General features: G+C 54.3%; 4 protein-coding genes across 4 annotated transcripts in view; 2 read left to right on the plus strand and 2 right to left on the minus strand.

The window, feature by feature from the left end:
* Positions 1 to 10,226, minus strand: part of VOLCADRAFT_91830 (uncharacterized protein) — a gene marked incomplete at both ends in the record, with an annotated part of 16,110 nt that extends 5,884 nt beyond the window's left edge. Inside the window, 9 exons of the mRNA XM_002951348.1 lie at positions 1,185 to 1,547; positions 1,789 to 3,266; positions 3,558 to 4,230; positions 4,640 to 4,789; positions 5,160 to 7,199; positions 7,470 to 7,475; positions 7,586 to 7,783; positions 8,301 to 8,462; positions 9,234 to 10,226. Coding sequence (XP_002951394.1) covers positions 1,185 to 1,547; positions 1,789 to 3,266; positions 3,558 to 4,230; positions 4,640 to 4,789; positions 5,160 to 7,199; positions 7,470 to 7,475; positions 7,586 to 7,783; positions 8,301 to 8,462; positions 9,234 to 10,226 — 6,063 coding nt within the window. The remainder of the gene's footprint in view (positions 1 to 1,184; positions 1,548 to 1,788; positions 3,267 to 3,557; positions 4,231 to 4,639; positions 4,790 to 5,159; positions 7,200 to 7,469; positions 7,476 to 7,585; positions 7,784 to 8,300; positions 8,463 to 9,233) is intronic.
* A 2,177-nt stretch (positions 10,227 to 12,403) lies between these two features.
* On the minus strand, positions 12,404 to 13,037 carry VOLCADRAFT_91831 (uncharacterized protein; the record flags this gene model as incomplete). The annotated part of the gene is made up of 2 exons (XM_002951349.1): positions 12,404 to 12,501; positions 12,824 to 13,037. 2 exons carry the CDS (start codon positions 13,035 to 13,037, stop codon positions 12,404 to 12,406), a joined length of 312 nt encoding a protein of 103 aa, XP_002951395.1.
* Positions 13,038 to 14,760: 1,723 nt separating this feature from the next.
* VOLCADRAFT_105054 (uncharacterized protein) lies at positions 14,761 to 21,005 on the plus strand (the record flags this gene model as incomplete). The annotated part of the gene is made up of 8 exons (XM_002951255.1): positions 14,761 to 14,887; positions 15,576 to 15,824; positions 16,682 to 16,885; positions 17,370 to 17,491; positions 17,582 to 17,667; positions 18,861 to 18,945; positions 19,110 to 19,183; positions 20,828 to 21,005. The coding sequence occupies 8 exons, from the start codon at positions 14,761 to 14,763 to the stop codon at positions 21,003 to 21,005; spliced, it is 1,125 nt and encodes a 374-aa protein (XP_002951301.1).
* A 1,130-nt stretch (positions 21,006 to 22,135) lies between these two features.
* On the plus strand, positions 22,136 to 27,557 carry VOLCADRAFT_91833 (uncharacterized protein; the record flags this gene model as incomplete). The annotated part of the gene is made up of 2 exons (XM_002951256.1): positions 22,136 to 22,783; positions 27,240 to 27,557. The coding sequence occupies 2 exons, from the start codon at positions 22,136 to 22,138 to the stop codon at positions 27,555 to 27,557; spliced, it is 966 nt and encodes a 321-aa protein (XP_002951302.1).
* Between the last annotated feature and the right edge of the window lie 195 nt (positions 27,558 to 27,752).

A 27,752-nucleotide genomic window follows, 5' to 3' on the forward strand; every position in this document is an offset into this window, starting at 1 on the left:
TGGCCGTAGCGAGGGCGCGGATGAGGGGGAGGTGGGCACCCAGAAGGGGGGGCCGTACTCGAAGGTGCGCGCGTGGTGCAGGACTAGGTTCTTCAGGGTACGAGACCGGGTTTTTCGTGGTGCGGCGTCTAGGTGAGATAGGATCTTGGGAACCAGCCGTCTTGGTAGAGCGGTATTGGGGGGGCGCCGAGCTGGCTACCCTCCCCCCCTGTGGTTTCCGGAGGCTTGATCGCCCTGCGTTGCCGCAGGGTCTTCCCGTTTGAGTACTTTTCAATTTAGACCCAGTGCTGTGGAAGGGCGCGGACTTGTGCGGTGTTACCCCCTCGACGGGGGCTATCTCCCCTGGACTAGCCCAGGGAGGGAGAGGCGGAGGAGGGTAGTAGTCTCAGGAGGCTGTTTGGCGTCTTGTGGTGTGAGCTCTTTGCGCTCTTTTTTGCGTGAGGATTTTTGAGCTTGGTGACCTCCCCAGCCCGGGAAGACTCGTCGGGCTCCCGGTCGCCCAAGTCCTGGTAGCGAGCTCTCTGAGATGCTCGGTTCGTTCGGTCGGCAGGAAGAGCCCCCCAGTTGCGACTTCGTTTATGTTAGGAGACCAACGGGCATAGATCCCGTCTAGTTGGAGCGCCAAACAAGCGCTGTTGCGTGCCGGCCGTCGTTTCCCGTGCGGCCTGACCCGGGGGCGGAGTGCATGAGACTAACCAGCCGTATGCACCCGCCCCCCGCGCTGTGCTTCGGCCCTGGGCCCCCGGCTTTTCAGCCCACAGTGTAATCAACGTCATACATACATACATACATACATACATACATACATACATACAATGCCACAAACCTCTGTTGCTGCAGCTTCACCTTTTCCTCTCGCAACTTGTTTTTTTATAACCGCCCCACACGGCCCCGCATCCTTGTTGTAACCATTTTCTTCTCGCGGCTAAGTTCTTCAATACGTCATTGTGCGCGCACACATGCACACACGCAAACACGCACATAGCCCTGGCGTCATTCTCCCTATCAGTAAGAACACCTCCAAAGAAATCTCATTATTTTCGACCACTTCAATGTTGGGCTCTGCCTTACTTCGGTAAAGTTGCGCATCATCTGATGTTGACCCCATATCCCAAACCCATATCATCGTGACTCTCGTGGCTATCGTGACTCGTTTGGCTCGGTCCATTCAACCACACCCGCACCTGTTGCTCCGGCGCACTTCTTCCGTGTCCCAGCAGCCCCAGAGCCAGCTGCGAAGTCCTCACGCTAGCACTGGGCTGGAAACACACACGTCGCCTCTCCTCGCCAGCCCCACAAGAGGTCCCCGCCAACGTGGAAGTCGCCAGCGTCGTTGAGTAAGGCCCCCGACGGGACCCAGCCGCCGCCGCCGCCGCCATCGCCAACTTGGATGCCGTCGCCGCCGCCGTCGCCGCCGTCGTGGCGGAGGCGTTAGCCGGCCGTCTCAGCTGCGCCGCTCGCTGCTCGTCCCCGCAGTACATCGCCGTCAGGGCGAGCATTAGCCCCGGGCCGCCCACCGTGGTCACGTGCTGACGTACGACTCGAGGCTGATGCCGTGCAAGGGTGTCGTTATAAGAAAATGTGTCGAGCGTGAACGAAACGGGGAATTGGGGGGGACCGAGATAAACGTCCAAAGGGAGAGATATTGGTATTCCCGAATGGCACTAGCCAATACGGCCCCCCCATACCAGTGCCAAAGTCTAATTATTTATTATTATTATATATATACAAATATATATGCCCTCTGCCCCTCCCCACCCTTTCCCCACGTTCCCCGTGTATACATACCTCCGTAGTGCCGCTACGCGTTGATCGCACACCGCAGGCAGCTTTCGCCTCACAGTCCGCTCTGTCCGCCGCGCACCTCCACAACCGCAACATGACGGGCAGCGCCTGCTGCGGCTCCCAGTCAGGGCCGCCCAGCTGCTTCCGCCGGCCCTCCATCCCGCCGCCGCCGCCGCCCCCGCCGCTCCGCTGACAGCGGCCGGAAGCAGCACTCGGGTCAGGGGCCTGCGGCCACGAGGCGATCCGCAACGACTGCTCCTTCCACGGATTCAAATTCAACTGCTGCAATAATAAGGCCTCCGCCGCTTCCACCTCCTCAATCTCCTTCCCTCGCAAACTCCTCGCCAGCCCGCCTGGGCCCATACGCGCATCCTCCTCCTCCGCCGCCGCTGCCGCCTTGCAACCCATGCCGTGTTCCGCGCCGCCAGCGGCGGTGAAGGGCGCGGCGCCGCTACCTTCCCGACCGAGCGGTACAGATGTTGGACATTTTGTTACTGTGGGCGCCGGCGCGGATGTGGGCGCTGGTGTGCCTCGACAGGCGTCTACGACACTCCTCAACAACCCCTCCTCGAACTCCTCCGCCAGGTTTTGAACCAAAGACGACAGCATCATCTTGTGAAAAGAGGGATCCTTGAGAAAGTGATCGTCCAGGTCGGCTGCCACCGCCTGACACTCAGGTCCGCCCAGCCAGCCGAGACCGCTAATGCCGCTACTACAGCCGCCGTCGCCGCCGCCGCCGCCACCAGTACCCGCCTTACTCCGCCCACCGCCACGGCCGGCACCCCCGCCGCCGCGGCCGCCAGGTTGCCAGTACTCCGCCGGCAAAGTGGCGGCACCGGGCTTCTGTTTCGCAGCCTGAGCTGGGCTTTGCGCCGTCGCGGTCATGGCACCCTGGCCGGCCGTACTGCCGCCGTTGATGATGTTGCTGCTACTGCTGTTGATGGCAGTGTTCTTGGCGGAGTTTGACGACGAGGAAGCGGGAGGGGCCGAAGGGCGCCACGGGCATCCGTACGGGTCGTCCGTACGGGCCGCCGCTATCTGGTGACCAGCCTCCACCCAGAGGTTACTGCTGGACAGCGGCCCGTGGGTTCCGGGTACGACGCCGCCACCCGCCCGCAGCTGTGATGACGACAGCTGTGATGGCGCAGCTTGCGGCGGCGGCGGTGGCGGCAGTGGATCAGAGTGGCTGGCCTCCGCGGCTGGCCTCATATCCGCCGACGGCGCCGTCACCGTCACCGCCGCCGCCACAACCGCTTTGGCGGCGGAGTTATCTGCGAGCCTGCCGGCTGCCGCCTCATCTCCATCGCCGCTCGTAACTTCCAGCTCTACTTCCCCTTCCGTCGCCTCCGCCTCCACCTCTGTCGCTACCTCCAACTCCGCCACAGATTCGGTAGACCCGCTGCCACTGCTGGGTACTTGGGGTGCTTCGATGAACCAGCGATCCTCGCTGTCGGAAAATTCCGAGGCTAGGCCGCCGCCACCTACGCCGTACATCTGCCTAAGCACCTGTCCGTACCCATAGCGTTCACTATCATACATGTCGCCGCCATCATCGACGCCGCCGTAACGACGGCCCCATTCGAGAGCTTCCCGACGCGCCTCATCGTCATCGGCGTCACCACAGTCAGCATTGCCATGGCCATCATTACGCAGCTGCCCTCCCATACCGCCGCCGCCGCCGAAGCCGCCGCCGCTGAAGCCGCTAACGGCTAGATCCCCGAGTACCATGTCCAAAGCGGCCAAACTCTGCACGGCGTCTATCAGCTCCTCACCGCCGCCGCAAGCACCTCCACCATCTATCCGCTTTCCCCCGGCCATTTCTCCTCCTTCTCCTCTTGCTTCCGACGCCGACGACGAAGACGCCGACGACACCGACGATGCCGACTCTTCAAGGGGATCGTTCATCGCCGCCGCCACCACCACATCCCGCTTCAGCTCGCGCAGTAACTCCGCAAGATTGCCGAGCTGCGAGGCACCGAGCCCCGCCGCTGCGGCCGATAAAGGCGATGGCGACGTCGACGACCCAACCACCGCACAGCCGGTGCTGCTGCTGGTCGCAGCAGCGGCAGCTGCGGCGGACGGCGCTTCCTCGGGGTCGGCGGCGCCAGCGGCGATGAGCCATGGCACCGCCAGGCCCTCATCCTCCGCCAGGGCTTGTACGGAAACGTACAACGCAATGGACTCCCAGACCGTCTGGTTCCGTCGGAGCATCCGCGCGAGTGCCTTCGCCGTCAAATCGACGGAGTTATTGGCGGCGGTGGCAGCGGTTGCGGCTCCGGCGGGTGTGGGGTCAGGGAAACGAAGGGACGAACCGACGCCGGTGACGGCGGTGGCGGCGGTGCCAGCTGCGCTGTGAAGACGTCCCGGTAGGAAGTTGAAGGCGGCAAATGCAATGAGCGCGTGGTAGTGCGCCATGGGGCAGGGTCCAGCTGCCAGGACGCCCCTCTGCAGGAAAGCATCAAGCAGAGGGAGGCAGACACGGGAACCAGCAAGGAAGAACAGAAGGGCAGGAGCTGGTTGGTTCCGGAGCGTAAAAAGCGACGCTAGGTCGAGGCAAGGGCTGGGCCGGGTGGGGCCTGGGACTGAACAGGGAAATGGGTAGATTCCTACCGCTTCGATTTGCCCCATCCCTTTCCTCCAAACACACACACACACAGACGCGCACACACACGCACACATCAGCCGTCATAGAGGCACTGCAACAGACCTTCTTGCGCTGACAGATTACAAGTACACGAACACACACAATCAACAACACTCCTTGGGGTTCCGTACATTAGAACGTTTTGTACGAGAAGCCGTACACAAGCACGATTTCGGATTCCGTACACACACACACACACGCGGGTCGCACCATCTTGGCCCCCGGGGGAGGCCGGCTGTACATGGCCCACTCCCGGTACGTGGCGCCGGCTGCGACGCATGGCAGTAGCCGCAACAGCCGCAAAGGCAGGTCCGGACGATGTGCCAGTAGCGTAAGGCCCAGCAGCCCCAGGCGCAACATCTGGAATGGGGTTGGGTACGTCGTGCTGGGCGGTGGTTGGAAGTTGAGCTTCGAAAATCCAGAGCGAATAGCAGTTGGGTCAGTTAGACGTTAGGAGTTGATGTGATGAGAGGCCTCTGCAGCTAGAGCATGATGGAGATGGCGATAAAAGAAACAGCTGTACGGCAGTTGCGCGGATTAAACTTTTATACACGCACACACATACACAAACGGTGTCCCGGGCCCTCCTCAAAGTCGTAGCCCCCAGCTTCCCCCTTACCAATTGCTCCCACAACCCAACCCACACGGCACACACAGACACCTCCGCCGTACAGTCCCACACCACGCCCTCCCGCACGGCACCGCCATACACCGTGTGTACCGCTCACACCTTGCTTGCCAATGTGTTTTGCGAAATGGTGGACCCCAGCCGCTCCTCCTCCTCCCGCGCCTCCTGCTCCAGAGCCGCCCAGCTGCGAGGGTGCGCCTCCTGCAGCCCGGGCCTCAGCCGCCGCAGCAGCTCACCAATATCCTCCACCGACAACACCTGCTCCTCCGTCACCCGCGACCGCGCCGCGAAGTCCCAGCCCCCGCCAACCCTGCCGCCGACCCTATCCGCTCCCACAGCTCCTTCCGCGCCGTCACCAGCCTTGCTGGAAGCATCCACGGTCTGCTCATCGTCCTCCGTATACTCCGCATACTCCACTTCCTCGCCCTCCAGCTCGAGCTTCACGTCAGAATCCGTCGTCGCCGCTGCCGTGGTGTTTTCGTCGTCATCTGAAGCCACGCCGTCACGGTGACGTGTCCGCGGCAGCACAGCCGCCACCAGCCGTCGCAGCGCAGCGTCCGAGCGGAGGGTCGTCAGGAAAGCGGCACGAAGCTGCCCAGCGCGGCTCTTCTCCCGCTGCTCAAAGGCGGAGACCTCATCCGACAAGATCGCAGTGGTAGGCGCTGGTCCTGCTGGAAGGGATGCAGGACGACCAAACGGCGACCCCTCACGGCAACGTCCGGGGCCAGCGCCAGCTGCACTGGCGGCGCTGGTGCTGCTGCTGCTCATGCTGGTGCTGTTCTTCTCACCGTCCTCGAGCCATAGGCATGGCAGTCGAGCCGTACGGTTATCGGGGTCGTTATCGCCGTACGGTGGCAGCAGGACGCTTGCGGCGGCACGGTCCGCCAGCGCCTTCAGCTCCCGTGCCAAGCACGGTTGCCGTGAGCATACCGCTGATGACGTCACAACCATTGTGCCACTGGACTGAGTCGCTGGCGCGTTTGTTAACGCGAGCTGCCGATCCCAAGCTGACGGCGACTGCGGCGGCGGCGTCAGTATGGTGCTGCTGGCGGCGGCGGGGACGGTACGGCAGGAAGCGAAATCCGCAGTGATCATTCGTTCCAAATCCGGATCCACTACTCCTAGGGACTGTAGCCAACACACTGCCATGGAGGTGGCGCGAGCCGCCTGTCGAGCTAGGCTTAGCTCCCCACCCTCGCCGCCCGTAACACTGCTGCCGGCAAGCAGCCGCCGCCGCCGCCGCCTTCTTCCCTCACCACGGCAAGTCAGGTTTGCGGTTGCTGCGTCGCCAGGCTTGTACGGTACGTACGGCAGCCCTGGACCATACGTCCGTTGCGGGGAGCCCAAGACAACTGTAGTCGCGTCGCTATCACCGCCGCTATCGCTGTTTCCGTTGCGGTTTTGGTGGTTGCGGTTACGGCGACCCAGGTTGCTGTAGTCATCCTCAGATCTGTCCCCGTCATCGCTGCTACTGCCACCGTGCCATTCCGTGTAAGTGCCTGCTAACATACTTGCGCTTTGTGGGCTGTCGTGGGCTGTCCGCGACTGGGAGAGGCGTCCGCCTAGTCGATGCGACGCCACTGCCGGCGCCGCAGCCTCCGAGGCTGCCACGGAGGTTTTGGTCACACCGCACTCGGCGGCATCCCGGGGGCCCAATCCGAAAGCCCTCCGGGCCGCAGCTCCCCTCTCAGTCGCAAAAGGGACCGAAGTTGCCGACAAAGGGCCAGTGGGGGCCGCTGACGGCGGCGGCGGTCGCAACCCCAGCCCGAAACCGAAAGGCATGCCGCCGCTTGCGGCCAACGATTTCGTTGAGTACAATGCTGATGAATTTAACAACTTGGCACCGTACGGCGTCAGGCAAGGCTGTCCAGTACGACCTGCCTCTGCAATAATCTCTGTCCGTACTGCATACGCCTTGAAGGCGACACCCTGGCGGTCCTGCCGCCAAGCCGTCGCCACGTGTATCAGGTGATGTTGTGAGTACGGCATCACACCTCCTTGGGGGGCTCCGTGTCGCGGATTGCTGCTGCCTAACGCGTAATGTGCCGACAGTGGCGACGCCGGCGGCTCGACCAGCGACAGAAAGTCGTACAGATCATGTGGCCGTACAATGAGCGCCGTGACAGCGTTGCCTTTTGCGTCCTGTGGTGACATGCGCAGCAGGGATGAACGTAAACACTAAAACATGGACGCTTGATAGAACCCTGGGAAAGGGGAACTATGATGATGATGATGATGATGATGATGATAATCATGACGATGCACCACAAGTCCAAGCACGGGCTTGAGTCCATGAAGCTGCGCAAACCCAAAACTCAGAGCTCCTTTCCCTACAACATCTTCCCATGAATTTTATGTACGGCGCATGTAAACATTGCTGGCTGAGGTGTGAGAGGCACGAAGACTACGAACCTGTGCCTGCATGACATCAGACGAGCCGTGAAGGCGCCGGGCGTCAGGCCAAACCCACCGCGCGCACACACATACCAGCGGTCCCAAACTCGCAACACTTGCAACCCCTGCCGCACCTTCAGCAACTGTACGACGGCGTACAGCGCGGCGCATGCCAGGGGTTCCAGCTCATCCAGCTTTGGCTGAGACTGGACCTGTCGTACACCGGGAGGTGTGCGAAGCAGGTAAGGCTGCCGCAGAAGCGTCGCCTTGCTGCTGTCGTCTGTTTGTGCGGCTCGCAGTGCAAGCACCCCTCCGACGGCCGCAGCCACGGCCTGAGAGGAAATAAGCGGCAGGACGGGAACAAGGGCATGTGTCGAAGTATGTCGAAGTTCGGACGGCGAAAGTGTCAAGGTATAGGAAACGAAGCGGTCAAAGTGCGGAATGTGACGTGCCAGATACGACCCGCGGCGTGCGGCCACCAGGACAGTAGCAGGGAAGAGGGAGGGGCCAGGGAAGAGGGAGGGGCAGAGGATTGGTTGGGTGAGCGGGTGGCTGCAGTGCTGCGGGGTATATATACGTCCTGCAAGGGAACAGCAAGGGAGGCTGACTGGGAGGACAAACATTGGGGTGGGAAACAAGCGATAAAGCAGCGTGGATTGCCGCCACCGCCACCGCCACTACCATCACCATCACCATCAGCGCCATCACCAAATGCGGCAGATCAACGGCTCCGAAAGCTCCAAAGACCCAGACAGACAGATGTGGGAGATGACAGGCAGATCCCCACTTCATCACACCTCACCACACCTCACCTCACTCCAGCCCAAACCCATACACGTAAGCGCGCACCTCTGCCTGCCCAATCTCTACGAAGCGGCGCCACATCGGCGGCAGAGCCGCCAGCAGGTTCCCGTGACCCCGCCCGGCCTCAAGCCCCAGGGCCTCGCACACTCTCTTGACCCAGCAGCTGTCCCGAACCAGGGCGGTGTCGCTCAACTCTCGGAACATGGTCTGAGGGACCGCAGGAGGCGGCGCATGCAGTTGTAAGCGCAGGAAGCTGGGGAAAGGGGACTGTAAGGGGAGATACCCTTAGACCTGCAGGTCCGAGTAGACAAATCCGGAGGACAGGGGGAAGGGCTGGAAATGAAAATGGAGAAGGGAACAGGAAGTGATATGACGCAAAAAGAAGCAAATGGCCAACTGCCAACGGCCACAGGAAACTGAGGGGAATAAGAGAGGTAAGGGAACGACTCGCTCAAGGGGATACAGAAAAAGTGCATCAGCTGCAGACGTTCAAGCAGCCAAGCAGGCAAGTCCAGAACCTTGGGGGGGGAAACAAGGAAACGCAAGTGTATGTACCTGAGCACAAGAAAGACTTTCGGGGGACGCTGCAGCGGGAGCTTACAAATGGTCTGGATAAAGGGCGATCTGGGTCACATCAAGGGCAAAACACGCGATCTGGGTCACAACCCCCATTTCAATACTTTCACTCCTGTCGCCGCAGGCGAATGGCTGCTGTCCGCTCTCTCCACCGACTTCCCCCCTCCCGTCTCGGCAGGTCGATTTACTTTCGCAGCCTCCCCGTCAAGAACCAAGCCCCAAACCTCACCCATTTCGCCGGCGGGCCGTTCGCTCCTGCCTGGGACTCTCCCAGGCGCACAAATACGCTGCCCCCCTGCATGATGACCCCCCTGTTGCCCTAAACCTGTATTACATTGCATTACCCTGACCTCTGATTCCTCAAGCACCTCCACCAATCCAATGCCTCCGATTCTCTCCTACCTTACACCCCTCCCAGTCAGCGCTCCGGAGGTAACAGGAGGGCTTGCGTCGCATCACGTCTTCGATGACGAAGCTCAACCATATGGGTGATTTTATAGGGTCCTGTGCGCCTCCGAGGGCGCGTTCGGCCATTAGGAAATAATGTCGCAAGACACGGTCGGCTTTTGCCAACTGCTGCACGTCGTAAATCAGCATACGGGTTTCCTGAATAGCCCTGGATATGTCCAGTGTCTGGGCAAGAGTACTGGGCGGAACGTTTAGGAAATCCGCTGCCGCTATTCCTAAGCCGTCTGGTTGTGGCTTGGATGAAAGGCGCTTCCAGAGGCCCTTGTTGTGGTCTGTTGTGGTCTCTGATGGGGCAGTCGGGGCTGCGGCAGCTGCTGTCCCCGCCACAGCCGCCGACGACGACTGTGCTGTGAGACCCCCAATGACAGCCTTTGATGATAACCCCGGAGGTGAGGCGGGCGGGGCAAAGCGGGGCCCAGCCGCAGTGGCGGGTTTGAGCTGCGATGTCGATGAGGGCTCCGAAACCCAGGCAGGCCGTGGAAAAGACGATAAGGGATGGTTATCTGAAGTCAGCTGCCGCTGGGAATAATGGGTCTTCTCCAAAAGCGCAAAATTCACGGCATCCTGCTGTTGCTGTGCTTCGCCTGGGATTGGCGCGCGGCCTGCGAGAGCGCGGCGCTGGCGTCGCCACGACATTATATCGCGTGCATTCAGCACCGAGGCCTTCAGGCTGCCTGGCGCCAGCAGCGCGAAATGGCAAGGGGGTATGCCACCGGTGGAAGAGAAGGAACTAGACTTGTTCTGCGTGCTGCCGCTGGTGGCTTGGCGGCTGGTGTGTCGGGTGCCCAAGAGGAGGTATGGCAGCATAGTAGCAAGGCTTTCCGCTTGCCGGGCGCCGGAACCGGTACCCACAGAAGAGGACTGAGCCAGCGCCGCTGCGACATTAACCTTATGCCAATGCCGCTCCTGCTGCGCTTTGAGGTCCATCAATTAGCTCTTTGCCTGCCTGCCAGTGGATCGCGAAGCGAGGCAAACTTTGCGCAGTCGTGTGTCCCAGAGGTAATCAACTATTGCGCGGTATTAATATTTGCTACCTCAACATCACGACGATAACATTCGCCCTTGGTAGGGCACGATGGGCATTCGCACCTCGCCGTCGGCTACTCTCATGGTCATACGGGCTAATGCATGTCGACAAGCAGTCAAGACTCCTTAAAACTTGTACTGAAGCGACTGTTGTGATTTACACAAGTCATGGTTTCCTGGCGGGAACCTTCGTACAATATCGAGCATACTACAATGGATAGCTGAAAACCTGATAAAAGAATGAAGCCTTCAGTTACTAAAGCTGACAGCCTCTTGATGACCTTTTTCGCCTTCTTTTTTCAAACGCAACGAGCTGGCTGATTATCACGTTGGTTTCTAGTGAAGTCCGCTGTCCTAGTATCTCTTAGCTTTCCCCTTTTATTTTGTTTTCCTTGCATCTTTGTTTGCGTAAGGCGGCTTATGAGCCTTCGGCTTTGTCTGGACCGTACAAGCTCGTGAAGCTTGTAACCATCCATCCAATGGATAGCTCAGGATCGCAATATCAAACGGCTCCTCTAAACGATAAGCCGTAAGGGGTGTAAGTGCTCCTGAACTGGTTCTTGTCGTTCGTTGTAATTTTAGTACGAAAGTTACACAACTAGAAATCGGGCAACGGGTGCTGCATACGGTAAGCACATTCAGGCAGATTTTCCTTTCTCTGTACGTAGTTGCTCTGATTATAACTTCGTACTTTGCTAAAATGTTTTGGTGGGCCCATGGCTCAGGGCTAAGGCACGGCGGTTGGTGCACAGGATCGCTACCGTATGACCGCTTTTGTTTGCGTGATGAATTTTGAATATAGGGGGGAACCCCTAAACTGCCGGCAAAGGAAAGAATTGCCACTTCACAAAGCTGCATTCGGCACCGGTATCAAGACGGTGATATGTGCAAAGAAGCTTGGCCCAACAGAGCACGTCTAGGACCTGTTGCTTGCATGCATAATCGTTCCGAACCCGCAAAGCATGGCCCATGATTACAAACAACAGTCGCACGCCGTGACGGTCCTCATGACCCTTAGCAAGAGCGGTTTTGGTGCTAATGCACACCGTTGCAGACGCTTCAGTTTTACCTAGGGCGCATGGGACGGTGACCTGCTCGCCGCTGTCCACCCCTCGGCCCAGCCAGGCAGAGGCAGGCAGTCACTTCACGAAACAGATGTACAACGATCTGCCAGACTAGCGCACCGCCTCCTGTTCGCTGAACTGCCACGGCTACTTACACTACCACGTTTTTAAGCAGAACGTGAGGTTTTGGAACCGTATCCGCTTACAGCGTGGGTCTGTGGCACACCACGTTTTGCGACAGGAGATCGTAGAGGCTCCCTAAAACCCCGAAGGGGCGGGATGGGTGTCACTAGTTCTTCGTTTTATGAGTTTTATGGGGCACGACGTATGGAAAGAGGCCCTGCAAGGGCTACGTGAGGCTCATGAACGAGTGGAATGGCTAATGATAATGAATAGGCCATTGCCGGAAGGTGTGGTATCGGAGTTCAAGGATCGATTGATGAGCGGTTGGAAGCATACGCATCTAGATGTCTAGCCAGACGTGTACCCGTCAGACGGTAAGCAACCGGAAATCCACATGGCAAAATATAAGCATGGGATGGGTCTGGCAGGTGAGCACGCGGGCAGGAAGGAGGTGCTCCCGCATATTACAACCTTTAAGCTTATGAAGTTGAGGCTTTGCTGTTGGGCCTCCAACGCGCAGCAGCGAACAACGGGACGGTGTTATGTACCTAGGGAGGAACGCCATATTGAAGATGAGAAGCACATCTTGCTGAAGTGGATTTCCCATGCTTTGAGAGTATGACGGACACTATGAACTGCCGCCACCACTAGCCGCTACTGGCCACCGCTCCATGTCACCCTCTGCTGGCGGTCAGGTGGTTCGGAAGCTGTTGGCCCTGCCGGGGCGCGAAGACGCAGCCCGACTGAGGGAGCTCAAAGAGCTGGCGGGTGCAACGTCGAATATAATAGGCTAAGATCACCGTATGCTTTGCCTTGCCTGTCTTTTGCTTTTTTGCCGTCACCTTTATTACGATTACCGCCCTCCTCTTCGTTTTGCTTATTACACTACCTTTAGTGCTGGACCACATGCGTACGACGTTGGCGCTGGTGTCGTACATCCCCGCCCTGGACTTGGCTAACCGCGGCTGGATGACGAGCAGGCGGCCGCCCTGGAGGGGAGGGTGTGGCTCCAGGGGGCTGGCGGCGGTGGGATTGGCGGAGGCAGCGGCCCCAGGGGGGTCTCAGGGAGATCTGGGGATGTGGAGTTTGATGTGATGGCGAGCTGGGTACCCTAGTACGGCAGGGGCTTTGGTATGGCAAGTGTTGGGACAGGTGTTGGGCAGGACAAGTGTTGGGCCGGCAATAAGTGTGTGCTAAAGGTGCTGGTGAACCTGCTTAGGCGAAGAAGCGGTTCTGTGACGATGTTCGTGAACCCCGATATGATGACGATACGGTGCTGTTGCTGACAGACACCAGGTGTACGACACTGACCTTGCATGGAGCTGAGCCGCATGTACATCGACAATGGCGCCATGCAGCCACTGCGCAACCCCAAGTACTTTGACGTCATTGTTACAGGTAGGCTTGCAAGGCGCCACCAGGGAGTCTCACGCGAAGCGGTGCGGGCGGTGTTCGGCAGGTTCTGGTGCAGCCAGCAAACGGAGGCAACCAGTATATTGTTGCCACTAGCAAGTCTGTTAACCATCTTTGAAAAAGTGAGAAGCGCGCTCAGAGGTACTATTTCCACTTGTAGCCTAGAAACTAAGGAATGTTTTAGTCATTCCGTCCACGGTTTGCCCACGTCCCCACCCTGTACAGCACTACAACATGTGCGCCATGCAGAGGATCACCGTACGTCGCATGTCTACATCCCCCATGTTTTGGTGGGGGGGAGGTGGGGCCCAACGTCCAAGTGCCCGACTCTTCCTGGAACAGAGGTGATACCGCTTTCGTTGTGCGTCTGGCTGCACCGTAAGTGAATTCGTTCCGCTAGGAAATCAGCTACATGAGGACTTAGGATCATTTCGCCACATAAGACGGCTCCCCGATGGCTTTTCCAGGAAAGGCCGTTGGACGGTCGTTAAGGAAATTGTTGTCCGGCCTGTCTGCCGTTTAGTGTGTATGCGGTAATTGGTTCCAGACTGCTCCGATCGACTGACTATCGATTTGGTATAAGAGACAATGAGCGTGCTGCTCACGTCGGTCTGGAACGCGTGTTGGGTAGTGAGGTTCAGCTGAGCCGGTGAGGCCCCTCATGGGGCCGGAATTCCGGAATTTGACCTCGTGAATTCCCAAGCAAATCCGGGTCAAATCCCAACGGGATTTGAGGATTTGACCCCCAAAACAATAAACAATATAATGGTCATGCAAAGATTTCCTCGGGCCTGGAATTTGACACATTTGAGGATTTGAACCCCCCAAAACAATTATCATCATGCAACATGGCCATGAAAACAATTCCATACGCAGCCGTTACAATATATTGCATATCTTCGAGCGGCATGTTATGCTCGTGCCAGTCAGTCCTCGCGCCGCATGCCTTCAAACATTTAGTTAGACTTTTACTATTAGAGTTATTCCTCCAAAGCCGGCGCTCACCGCAAAGAGCGATGTCAGACAGCGGCGATGGACGGGCCAACAAACGCCGAAAGGCTCAACCAGGTACCCTAGATGAACTGAACCGGCACGTGCAACAATTAGGCAAGAAAACGAATACGAACTGTACGTTTTCTTCATATGGGATAACCATCTCACTCGCAAGGGTCGCGGACAGCATCCCCGGGATTGAGAGGCAGCTAGGCGTCACATTCTCTACTCAGGACGTCTCAGACATGCGTGTGAGTTATCAATAAAGTTAACCCCTAGTATGTTGTGGTGGAATGGTCGCTTTACCCTGTTGGTGCTCGTACGAGTGCCCCACCTATCGTTCTGCAAGTTGTTTCACACGTGCTAAAACTAGCATACGGGAAGCAGGGCGCCACAGGGCGTCGTCGGGGCAGAGAGAAACCCACGGGTCGGCAACGAATATACAGTTCGAACGCATGCACATGCACACACGCAGCTGCAGCTGCGTGCGCACAAACTCTCACTTGCGCGCCACAGGGTGGTGTGGCTCAAAACAACTTACACCACCACAAGTGGGAGAAGACAAAACACATGCATTCCTACCCACAAAATGCGCGTTCTTCCACAATAGCTTTTGTGTAAAAGATGTTAAAAAGAGTCCCCCACGGCACCTCTCTCCAGCCCTCCACAGCTGGACGACTCTGCGCCCTCTGTCCTATAAAAAGAGTCTAAACGTACCCCACATCCTATACCACATTGCATGCATCCGACGTGTATCATGTTTTGGACGTATTGCAAATGCATCCCCCTTAACCCCGGCGTCATCGAGACATTCTGACACATTCGGATATTGTGTCCTTCAAATGAATCAGGGCGGCGTGTGGTATAAAGCACCGTATAAATTGCACCGGAAGGAGCCAGCTGTACACCAAAAGGGCGCGCAGCTTGAATGGCGGTTTAGAAGCCATAGCGCGCTACGGCAGTTGCCAAGTCAGTCAGATGTAGACGTAAGGAGGCCTGGCCAAAATTTTCAACTTTACCAATCTGGCGTGACGTTGTAGGGATTGCTCCTTGGTTTATGTTCGAGTACCCGGCTCTTCCTGGAACACAGAAAGTGATACCGCTGCGCTTTGTGCGTCTGGCTGCGCCGTAAGTGGAATTCGTTCGGCTAGAATCAGCTACATTAGGACTTAGGATTATTTCGCCACATAAGACGTTTCCCCGATGGCTTTTCCAAGAACGGCCGCGAATCGCGGGCGCATCACTTTTGCGCAGGTCTCCATCGCTGTTCTGGTTTCTCAACCTTCTTTTGGCCTGATTTCCGCTGGAGGTCCCCACTGAAGCTGCTTACAGATAGCCGGACGTGTTTGGAGTAAGTATGTGTAGTATATTCGGTGGCAGTGTGTAGTATAATGGCTTCACTGCATACATTGCCTCTCGATGCTGTGACTGCAGTGGCAATGACTTCAGGCGCTCGAACATACAGATAGGCATTTACAGTCGCAGATTAACCCTGGAACTGCATTCCTTAGTTACTGATTGGCATTGCAGCGTGTTGTGTGTTCTGCCTTGCTTGGGCATCAGTTTGTCCGTGATCTCTTATTTCAGCTGTAGAGATACTGAGCATTAACTAGGCCTCGGTTGCCTTGCATTTGCTGCTGTTTTCACATGTTCACAGAAGCGAGTATGGAGGCCGTAGAGCGGGACATTCGGAGGGTTGACAAGGAGATAAAGGCCGTTGGGAAACAGATAACGGCTTGCAAGGATAGTAAGACATTACAGATTTTGTGGACGGAGAAACAGCAGCTCCGAGAGGAGAAGAAGCAGCTCCGAGACGAGAAGAAGGAGCTGCTTCCTCTCCTCCGTAAGCAGGAGCAGCAGCTCCGTAAGCAGGAGAAGCAGCTCGGTGAGCAGGAGATGCAGCTCGGTGAGGCCTCCTAGGAGCAGCTCATCTTGCTTCGAAATGGTGATTTATGTCAGCACATATGCCTTAAGGCCATGCGGAGAGTTGTATTTTAAAATGTTTATACACCGCTACAAGGAATATTAAATACTTTAGGTCGGGTATCAGTCATTTTGTTGGGCGGGGCCCCAGTGTGAAGCACCCAGGGGCCCCGCCCTGTAGGATTGCCCATGTCCCTGTGGCCGTGTGTGTGGCCGTGGTTGTGTAACGGACCAAACACAAAAACGCGGTATTGGTGATATATTGCTTTCTTTATTGCAGGGTATCTCATCTGTAGCCAACAGAAATCGTATGAGCACAAGCAAGTTTGGCCGCCTCCATGAACACCCAGCTTGTGTTACCATTTGCCCGCGCGGGCGTTCCGACAGGCTGACAAATTTGATTTCATTTCTCTAGGAAGTACACAAGCTGCTCGTTACTTTGGCCAATGCTCGGGGCTCGGTTTGTCGGCTTCCTGCCACCCGCACTCTGACAAGCATACCTCCCACAGCATCAGCACTGCTGCAACAAGCACAGCTCGCACAATGTTGTCACTACCCATCAATTGTCACACATGCTACCCTAGCTACCGGCCTGTACGGATGCAGGGGGGCACCCTTTTGCACCCTTTTGCCACATAAGGATATTATATTATTATAATTAGAGGACACTATATTATTGTGGTATCACCCATCATGTCTCACACACTCCTACTGTTGAGTTATAAATGACCTGTATATTGCATCCTTGTTTTTCTTTTCGATTCTAAGCCACCTGATGGCCTTGGTGGCTGAATGCCCTTCATTCCGACTTGTGTGCATGCCAAACTGCCACATCCGCAGCTTGTTCTGCAGCAGTTCCGGACAAGAATGTGACATGCTTCTTTGCTGCACTGCTTAACATGGCAGTGCCGGATGCTGGCAATCTGCTCACTCTGGGCAGTGATGTGTTCCCACTGCATAAGGAAAGCAGGCAGCTGTATGTTCGCGAGTGCTATCCGGAGCTCTTTAAAGCCATCTATGAGTACAAGAACAAGAAGCATGTTGGTGAGGCCCGCCTCTTTCCCTGCTGTTGCCCGCCAGGTGACCTATGTATGCAGTCAGGACCCAATGCCCTCGGTGTTGTACTATGTTCCTAACCTAGCTTGTGGCTTTTAAGCACTTGGGCCTCTGCCTTGTTTGGGCTCATTTACACCTCTCTGAGTGACACGTGTGGATGGGTGATGACATTTTGTGTAAATGCCTATTTGCTGGTACTGGCCTGTTGCGCTGCCTGGCCCTGTCCATTGGATGAAGCGTCCTCATGAAGCACCCTCACTGACACACCGGCCAGTCAGGGGTTACGAAGGACGACTGCTCCCAACCTGCCAGTTCTGCAGGCAGGTCTCTAACAGTAACGGTTCAAGTAGCAGTGCAGTGTGGGGTTTTGAAGCATCAAAGCCTCTCTGCAAAGCTATATATGTATCCTGCGGCAGTCAAACATTCACTCCACTCACTTGACATCCATGGCCATCCCCTTGCCTGTGTGCAGTTACTGGGACACCTGGGATTGGCAAGAGCTTCTTCTTCTACTACATGGTGTTGCAGCTGCTGCACAGCCCATCACCACCACCCTTCATCCTTTGGGAGCACCTCGGAAATCCTGGCCAAATGGTGGGTTAGATATGTGCTGTGCTGTGTTGGGATGCTGGTGTAGGAGCTGTTTGACACTCTTTTCCTTTTTCTGTCCCTTCTGGTCACCAGTGGTGCTACACGCATGAGACAGGCCAGGTCCGTCACTCCAGCAGCCGCATGACCTTTCAACATGAGTTTGAGAACCGTGATACCTGGTGGGTTCTACTTGCACTGGATGGAGTGACTGGATGAGGGTGCCCGGAAATTACCAGGGAAGGCGGGGTTTCACCGGGTAGTGATAGGGTAAGATATGCCCCCCTGTCCCACACATCATACATACATACATGCATGCATAGGGTTTGGCATTACTGGTAACGCGCGACCATTGCCCCCGGGGATCCCGGGATCCCGGGATTGATACCTGTTAGGGTCAAAAATCCTTCCGATGGTGGAATTCTTCCCCTGAAGAAGACGGAGACTTTTTTGCGCCCCTAGTTGATGGATGGTGGTGACCTGGGATAAAGTTAACCTGCGAGCCAACCAGGAATCGAGTTGGGCTGCTGTCGACCGGCAGATTCCGTTGGATGCTGGTGGTGGGTGCGGAACCTGAGCTGTGTTCCATCTCCTTTAGTTCTTCTTCTTCCCCTTTAGTTCCCCAACTAAAGTGTTCTTCTTCTTCAGTTCAGAAGATGAACACTAAAGGGGATGAACTCTTCCCCTTCAGTTGTTATGATTCCCCTCCGGGAATGTGGTTTGTAGTTTAATTATATTAAACTACAAATACGCAGCGCGTCCCCGGCGGGGAAAGCGCTGTGAGATCCACTGAGAAGTTGACTAGGGTGACTGGATGAGGGTGCCCCAAAATACCGGGGAAGGCAGGGTTTGGCAGGGTAGCTGCCACGGGTGAAGGTATACCCCCCTGTTTCACACATCATACATGCATGCATGCATGCATAGGTCAGGCACTACTGGTAGAGAACGCACCAATGCCCCTGGAGGTTCTGGGATCGAGACCTGTCAGGGTCGAAAATCCTTCCGATGATTGAAGGTAAAAGTGCCCCTAGACAATGGACGGTGGTGACCTGGGATAAAGTGATCTTGTGAGCTGACCAGGATTGAAGTCAAGCCACTGTCGATTGGGCAGATGCCGGATAATGCTGGATGCTGGTGGTGGGTGCGGAACCTGAGCGATCCACTGAGAAGCTGGCTATGGTGACTAGATAAGGGTGCCCTGAAATACCGGGGATATACCGGGGTAGCGACTGCAGGGTGAAGATATGTCTGTCCCCTGTCCCACACATCATACATGCATACATGTGCTATGACAGGGGACTGATGATGTTCTTACAGGCCATGGTCTGCTCTTTGTCCATTCTGTCCTTGACATCTAGTTACCTTGTCCTGTCAGGTACTTTGCCGATGGAGTGCAGCCAATAACCACCACTGCGGTGCACACAGTGCTGATAACCCCACCCGTGTATAAGACGTCCAAGGTAGGCATCTTGGGCCCAGATGGGACTGGAAGGCATACCATACACTGCTCTTGCTTGTGCACCTGGCATGTAGCATCCAGGACTACTTGTCCATTAGTTGCCACCTAAATAGACTAGGAAAACCAGAATGAAGACCTGTCACCCCACCCTCCCTCGGGCTGCAGGAGATGGAGAAGGAAGGCGCCAGTGTGTGGTACATGCCTGTCTGGGAGTATGACGAGCTGCTTGACTGCCGCAGGTGCTGGGTGTGGGGTGGGTTGTGTGGGAGCCAGCCTGTAGGGCTACCTCACGTGTTGCATGTGCAACTATTCCTGATTATACATCCAAAATTTTCTTAGGCTAGGGTTCATGATGGGTTTCGTAAAAAATTATCAAACATTACAAAGGGTACCTGCAAGTAATTAAAAACAGTCTTCCTTCGATAGGTAGGCCAGGTGGAGGCCAGCTACCGTGAGGCAATCCACTAGGCCTGGACACCTAACACCTCACAGCAGCGACCTAATGCCAGCTACAAAACCGAAAAATACTCGAGCACACCAGAGCAACCTCCTTTACCGGCATTACATGCCATACCAACACACAACTAACTCTTCTGAGTTAACGTAAAACTTCGGTTTTCTATCATTAGTCTCAGAAGATCTTCAGTTTTGCACAGTAAAGATTATCAGGGTTGATATCACCTGATTGATATCACCTTAATATGCTAATCGGTCCATAAGCTGTTTTTGTGCTTAGGGCATCCGGGGGTTACCATTGGGCTACCAGGGGGTGAAGGAGGGTAACCCATGGGTTGGGGTTTTGGGGTTAAAACCCTAAGGTGGGTAACCCATGGGTTACCGACCCAATCAGTGCCACAGGGTTGTTTTTCGATTAAAGCATTGATGTGAAGGAAAGGGTGGTGACCCCTCGACTCTCCAGCAGTGCCCAGCAGAAGGCAACCCTGTGGCATAACCATTTGGTTACCACCCGTTTTGAACACTATTGGGGTTCGTTGACCAAATCGACTGATTAATGATCAAGTTAACTGGTCAGTTGGGTAAACGGTCGGTTGAGTGGTTGCAACCAAGCAGCAAAGCACTAACAAGGCATATCAGTGGAAGAGTGTGACACCAGGCAAAGAGTACTCGGGGAGATGCCAATTGCAAGGGAGCTAAACCCTTCTTACAAAGAGTTGGTTATTGGTCACTGCAAGAGAGACTAGAGCTGCTTAGGGGATTTCCGAGTGACCATGCATCGGGAGTGTGAAGGCTGTAACATGGGGGCAACCCAGTCATGTTACCTATCTAGGAATCAACTCTGTCTGCCACTCAGGCTTAAACAGCAGTCTAGATGTTCATCTCCCAACCGTAGCATCACTACTACAACTATTCAGTCTCCCTGTCATCCATCAAAGTTCAATGACATGTCAACTACCACCCTGCACATGCACACCGTTGTGCAGGTCATCCCATGACAGTGACCTTAAGGACATGCTTGTGCACATCATCACATCTGTAACCAGGCCTGCTCATCCTTGCAGCTAGCTCTATAGATATGACACCGTCATATGACAGTGTCCTATGTATGGGATAATGTGGCAGACATATCTGTCACTACTTATCCTAAGGCCTTACTTTTCACCCGCCATTAGGTCCCGTGTTACCCAGGATACTACAGTTATCCCCCCCTCTAGCTGTAGAGGGCGTCCTCGACCTCGGCTAATCTGCTTTCCTGAGAACTGAACCCGGGTTTGAACCGAGATACCCAGGATACTCTAGCCACATGTGTCCCAAGCTTGGGCTTGATGGAGCCTTTGTTGAAACCACACTTGATGCAATTTATCCTTTATGCAAACAGCCAAAATAGTCACTCGCTTTCCCTCACACCAAAAACATGCCCGCAGCAAGATGTATGATGAAGTCCCGGAGGCGACCGTGGAGAACCTGTACCAGTGCTATGGTGGCGTGGCACGGTATGTGCTGCAACATCCATTGCTGCACCCGAATGCGAAATTGTGTAAGCTTCTGGAGCCGCTGGTCAACGCGATACATACATGTGTAACGACGCAAATGCCAATCTGAGCATCCCGGGTTACGCCTTTGCTGTGTTACAATGGTATCGAGACGGGACCGCACGAATTCCGAAATAAACTTCGGGTCGGCGGTTCGATTCTGGCAACCAGCAAGTCGCAAATTGGCGATTTCATGGTGTAATGGATAAACCAGCGCACTGGCGCGAGGTGGGATGGCTCCTGTGCTCGAAATAATGGCCGAGGACGTCCATTGCTAAGTGGGGGGCAATGTAACGACGCAAATGCCAATCTGAGCATCCCGGGTTACGCCTTTGCTGTGTTACAACATGCAACGTTGACCAGGTGAAGCATTGTAGCAGTGCTAGTCCTCTACCCTGACTAGGGGGGCGGCTTTTCAAAGCCGAAAAGGGGCTCGGCCCTGGTGCAGCCACTTGCTCCCTCTAACTCGGAGCCATGGAAAGCTATCTTTGTCGCGCTCCGATTTATCTGGAATGTCTCCTTTGGCAGGTGGATGTAGAATAGATATAGCTTCTACATTCAATCTTTTGTGGAGCAAGATCTGTTACTTTATGTCAAACTCAGAGCCATGAAAAGCTATCTTTGCGCTCCGATTTATCTGGAATTTCTCCTTTGGCAGGTGGATGTAGAATAGATATAGCTTCTACTTTCAATCTTTTGCGGGGCAAGATATGTAACTTTATGTCAAACTTGAAGTCATGGAAAGCTATCTTCGTGCTCCGATTTATCTGGAATGTCTCCTTTGGCATTTCGATATAGAATGGATATAGCATTCAAACATAGCATTCAAACGCTATTTTTTGCGGGGCGAGATATGTAAGCCACTGACTGACTGACTGACTGACAGCAATGAACCCGGGGCCTCACCCAAAAATGATTTCGTTTCAGGCCATTGCCTAGGTTTTGACTGGATTGCCTGAGTTTTCAATTCTGAAGTTGTTTCTATTCAGTATAAATTGTCTCAGCTTCTTAGTATTATTGCTGAACTCCCATGTCTTCCCATGCCCCATATTGCTGCTGACGTCTCATTCCTTTGCCTCATTCCTTTGCAAGGAGAAGTTGCATCCTGCCTTTCACGTGTAACACACCTGCGACTTGGCCTGCCACCCTGGTTGCTCCCCTGTACATCAGGTTCGAGTGGCCATTAATGGTGCCATCAATATGGGACCTGAGGCGAGCCATCACCTGGTCCATATTGTGGCTGATGACAAGTTTGAGAAGAAGCTGAGGTTCGCAACCAAGTGGGCAGCTGGCGAGTTTGTCAAACAAGCCTTGATCTCTGAGGAGCAGAAATTGGTATCACTGCTGAAACTCTGTGACGGTGGACTCAAGGACCTACTGTATGAGACAATTATGCATGCTAAACTGGCGATGGGTGGCAAGTTCAATGTGGTGCCATTGCACCCAAAGACTTTGGAGAGGGGCAATGAGGAGAAGCTGGTCATCCAGGCCTGCAAAAAGGTTCGCTGCTTCAAAGACGACATCAGTGGCATGAACAGGGCTAGGAGTGTTTACTTGAAGTCTATTTCCTCCACGTTCCCTGTCATTGACGCTGTTAGGGTGCCGGAGCTATACCTCTTTCAGATGTCTATATCAGCTACCAAGGAGATCAATGCTGATGATCTTGAGAACATGTTTGAGCGACTTGGCATCCCTGCTTCAGGCCAGGAGGGCCCCAATCCCAGCCTCTACTTTGTGGTGCATCCTGACTTCTACAACACCTTCAAGGTGCAGGCAGCAATGAAGAAGTGGAAGTCCGGCCAAAGTGACAAGGTGGGAAAGGCTGCCTGGCCGCCCAATCCCAAGCAAGTGCGTGCAGCTAACACCCAGTTGTACATTCTATGTGGCACCTGCTAAGACCTGTACAGCAGCACATGATGCATCCTCACCACAACAGGTGGGCAAAGGGACAGTTTTACATGTGTGAGCTACTGTCCTTAAGACTATAAGCTTATTGGTGCAGTGGTAGCAGCACAAATTAGTTAGCAGTTGTGGCTCACTGGATGTAACGACGCAAATGCCAATCTGAGCATCCCGGGTTACGCCTTTGCTGTGTTACAATGGTATCGAGACGGGACTGCTCGACTTCCGTAACAAACTTCGGGTCGGCGGTTCGATTCTGGCAACCAGCAAGTCGCAAATTGGCGATTTCATGGTGTAATGGATAAACCAGCGCACTGGCGCGAGGTGGGATGGCTCCTGTGCTCGAAATAATGCCCGAGGACGTCCATTGCTAAGTGGGGGGCAATGTAACGACGCAAATGCCAATCTGAGCATCCCGGGTTACGCCTTTGCTGTGTTACACTGGAGCTGTCATGAGATGTGACTACTGGCCTTGTCCCCTGTAGAGTCGTCATGACCACATGCACAGTAGTATGTTGGCAAGGGGCAGGAGTGTAGCAGGGAAATTGTTACTGTCGTTTCCTGTCGTGTACTGCTGCTGCTGCCATTTTGCTTTGTGTTTCATTAGTGCCATGCAGGTAGTCAATAGTGAAGCAGCGGCTGGGTAAAGTAGTAGGGTAGGAAAATGTTTCATTTTGATCACCAGGAATGCGCTTACCAGTGTGTGGGTGATGTGGTCTGTGGACGAGGTTTGGACAAATTTTATTTGAGAATGGGCTGTAGATATTTTCTGCTGGGAGGCCCCTTCCCTTGAGCCAGAGATTGCTGCTGTTGTCAATTGCTGTGCTAGTTGGTTGAGTTGGTAGACAATCAGGTGCAATCTCACTACCAGATGTGCCATATACGTGTGACTGAGAGAAGTGTCTGCTAGGTTTTTGTAGTAAGTATTGATGTGTTGGGCTGGGCAGATGACGAGTACATGTACATTACATGCAGGTGGTGGCTTCTGTACATTTGGAGGAGGGCTTATCCTGGTTCTGGTTCCTGTCATGCTGCCAGCTTTGAACAACCTGGGAAATGTAAGGAATTTGTGTTCGTTACCAAATAGGTAGGATTTAGCTTTGATCAGTACGGATTGGTGTCGTGCAAGACTATTTAAGGGATCCCTACACCTTAATTTGTAAGCTTAGTATTCTTCTCTTGCCTCTCAGCCAGCATCAGATGTTGGGCACTGCAGACCGGGCAAGTTAGGAACTAATGCTTCCTCCAGTCGCCAACTGGAGCCAGTTTCTTTCAATTTGCTTTGCCATATACACTGATAGGCTAGCTTGGGCGAAAATACGGTTCCAGGATAACCAACCAGCCTTACCAGCCTACCAGCCTTGATGACAATATTGTCCCGTATCCTTAATTAACTAATTACCGTATCCTTGCCTGGGACACCAGCTGTAACTGTACTCATGCTTTATATTATGTAATTGTACTCGTGCATAATATTTATAATGATAAAGTTGCAGAGCGAATAAATTTCTGCCTGTTCCCCTCGGCCTGCATGATATCAAGGATAAGGAGCCAGTGGCGGCTGTTTTTATTGCATGACCTGTTTGCTTTTGACATCAAGGTCGCCATTGTGAGGTGGGAACTCCCTGGATCACATCCAGATATCGCAGCTCAAGCAATGACGTATTCAGTCTCCCTGTCATCCATCAAAGTTCAATGACATGTCAACTACCACCCTGCACATGCACACCGTTGTGCAGGTCATCCCATGACAGTGACCTTAAGGACATGCTTGTGCACATCACCATCACATCTGTAACCAGGCCTGCCCATGCTTGCAGCTAGCTCTATCATTCTAGATATGACACCGTCATATGACAGTGTCCTATGCATGGGATGATGTGGCAGACATATCTGTCTGGTCTGGGTTGACCGTCATATGACAGTGTCCTATGCATGGGATGATGTGGCAGACATATCGGTCTGGTCTGGGTTGACACTACTGCAATTAGCGGTTTAAGGTCCTGGGTTCGATTCCTGGGGAGACCCCCGAATTAGTCGGGAGCGCGAGATTATGGCTAGCTGCTGAGATGTGGAGTTGAGGTCACAGTTGATGGACCAGATTCGCACGCTGGATTGGTGGCGATTGCCGAACCCTCCGTCTCTTCGGGTGTTCGGGTGAATGGATGAGGTGGGGTCCCTGAAGGCTGGATCCGCCGCCTTGGACTTACAGTTCGTATGGCGAAGTACAGTGTGGTAGTGGTGGATGGTGCTATAAGGTGATAAATGATCTAGAACTGACAATGTGATAAAGTGGCCCAGAAGCCTCCCACTCTGTAACATTACATTACATTACATTACATTACATTACATATCTGTCACTACATATCTGTCACTACATATCTGTCACTACTTATCCTAAGGCCTTAGTTTTCACCCGCCATTAGGTCCCGTGTTACCCAGGATACTACAGTTATCCCCCCCTCTAGCTGTAGAGGGCGTCCTCGACCTCGGCTAATCTGCTTTCCTGAGAACTGAACCCGGGTTTGAACCGAGATACCCAGGACACTCTAGCCACATGTGCCCCAAGCTTGGGCTTGATGGAGCCGTTGTTGAAACCACACTTGATGCAGTATATCCTGCGTGCAAACAGCCAAATTAGTCACTCGCTTTCCCTCACACCAAAAACATGCCCACAGCCAGGGTTCTTCACCAGGGTACCCAAAAATTTCGGCCGTGTCCGAAACCCTCTGAATAACCTTTCGGGGCTCTCCCCGAAAATTTTCCTGTCAGCCGGATAGTGTTTTCGGGTACCCCTAAACTGTCTGAAGCGGTTTTCGGGGTACAATTTAGCTGGATTCTTCGTTATATGCTAGGACGGCTGAATTAACAGGTGTTTGACTTTATTTTGGAACATAGCTCCTTTGAGAAATATATCAGCAAGGATTTTACCCAAAGCAAAGCTATCTTCGGTTTTAGGGTTTAGGGTTAGGACTTCATAACTGAAAACTCTTTCTGCAAAACGTCAAGCCACGAATCCTGAGGGAGATGCGGGGTACCTTGGTTGGGCGCTCATCATCAGTTGACTCGGGCATGCATATGCTTAGATGTCTGAAAATGTGGGATATGGATATGCTTAGATGTATGAAAATGTCTGCGATACAGCTGTGAAACAGCCGCAATGCACATTTGTACTTGTTGTTTGACTGGTGACCAAGCGGGTCTTATATGGCAAGTCCGGTTTCCAGGCCCCGTCTGCGCCCGAAAACATGCAAATTTACGCTGACATATCGTTCGGTTTTCTCCGAAAATGCCTTCAAAAGGCTTCGGTGGACTTGACGCGAGCAACCTTGCGAGCTACCTTGCAAGCTACCTACAAACATCACGGCCAGAGCGTCCCATGCCCACTTCGCGTTCGCTATATCGCCAGGGCTCATAACCTGTTAAGAATATAAAGGAGGCAAGGAGACTGGTCGTGATATAAGGGTTACAGCCTGTGGGTTAGTGGTGAACAGCAAGAATACGTTAGGAGATTCCTATGAAGGAATACCGATCCATCTGAAGATGAGATACCAAGACTAGCATAACTTGTGTCTTATATACCAGTACCAATGGAAGTATCGTACAGTCGTCCACCATCCCTGGACCTGAGGACAGTCCGAGATACGCGGCCGAGAGACCCGAGGCAAGGTCGAGGCACGGCCGAGGCATCGCCTATCACGGCGGATTCATCGCCTATCTACCACCTATCTACGTTGGGATAGGACCGCCCTTCAACAATACGCGGCCGGAATCATCGCCTATCAATCAATCTTGGATATGCCCGCCTACCATCCTGCACTATTGTTGGGACAGGCCTGCCGGACTGTCGCTGATAGGCGCCAATCAGTCAGGTGGATTCGCCCACCTATCATTCCGCGAACTAGTGGAGCCGTCCTGACGGTGCCCAAACGTGCACCACTAACTACCGGTTATGCATCGGCAGATAAAGTCCTGGAGGCGACCGTGGAGAAGCTGTACTAGTGCTATGGTGGCGTGGCATGGTACGCGTTGCAACATCCATTGCTGCACCCGGATGCGAAATTGTGTAAGTTTCTGGAGCCGCTGGTGAACGCGATACATACATGCAACGTTGACCAGGTGAAGCATTGTAGCAGTGCTAGTCCTCTACCCTGAAAATGATATCGTTTCAGGCCATTGCCTAGGTTTTGACTGGATTGCCTGAGTTTTTAATTTTGAAGTTGTTTCTATTCAGTAGAAATTGTCTCAGCTTCTTAGCATTATTGCTGAGCTCCCATGTCTTCCCATCCCCATAATGCTGCCGTTATCTCATTCCTCTTGCAAGGAGAAGTTGCATCCTGCCTTTCACGTGTAACACACCTGCGACTTGGCCTGCCACCCTGGTTGCTCCCCTGTACATCAGGTTCGAGTGGCCATTGGTGCCATCAATATGGGACCTGAGGCGAGCCATCGCCTGGTCCATATTGTGGCTGACAACGAGCTCCAGAAGCAGCACCTCAAGTTCGCGAGCAAATGGGTGGCTGGCGAGTTTGTCAAACGAGCATTGATCTCTGAGGAGCAGAAATTGGTATCGGTGCTGCAAAGCTGTGACGGTGGACTCAAGGGTCTGCTGTATGAGGCAGTCATGCATGCTAAACTGGCGAGGGGTGGCACATTTGATGTGGTGAAGTTGCACTCAAAAGACTTTGAAGAGGGGCAAGGAGGAGGAGCTGGTTATTGAGGCGTGCATGCTCCTTCCTTGAAGGTGTTGTAGATGTCAGGGTGTACCACGAAGTAGAGGTTGAGTTTGGGGTTGTTTGCGTGGAGCAGGGATGCCCAGTCCCTTCAACACTTCTTCAAGGTCATCAGCACTGATTTTCTTGGCAGTTGATACTGTCACCTGGAAGAGGTATCACTCCAGCGTCAATGACTGGGA

This window comes from Volvox carteri (genome assembly GCF_000143455.1).
Source record: "Volvox carteri f. nagariensis unplaced genomic scaffold VOLCAscaffold_23, whole genome shotgun sequence".
In the NCBI taxonomy this organism is placed as follows: domain Eukaryota; kingdom Viridiplantae; phylum Chlorophyta; class Chlorophyceae; order Chlamydomonadales; family Volvocaceae; genus Volvox; species Volvox carteri.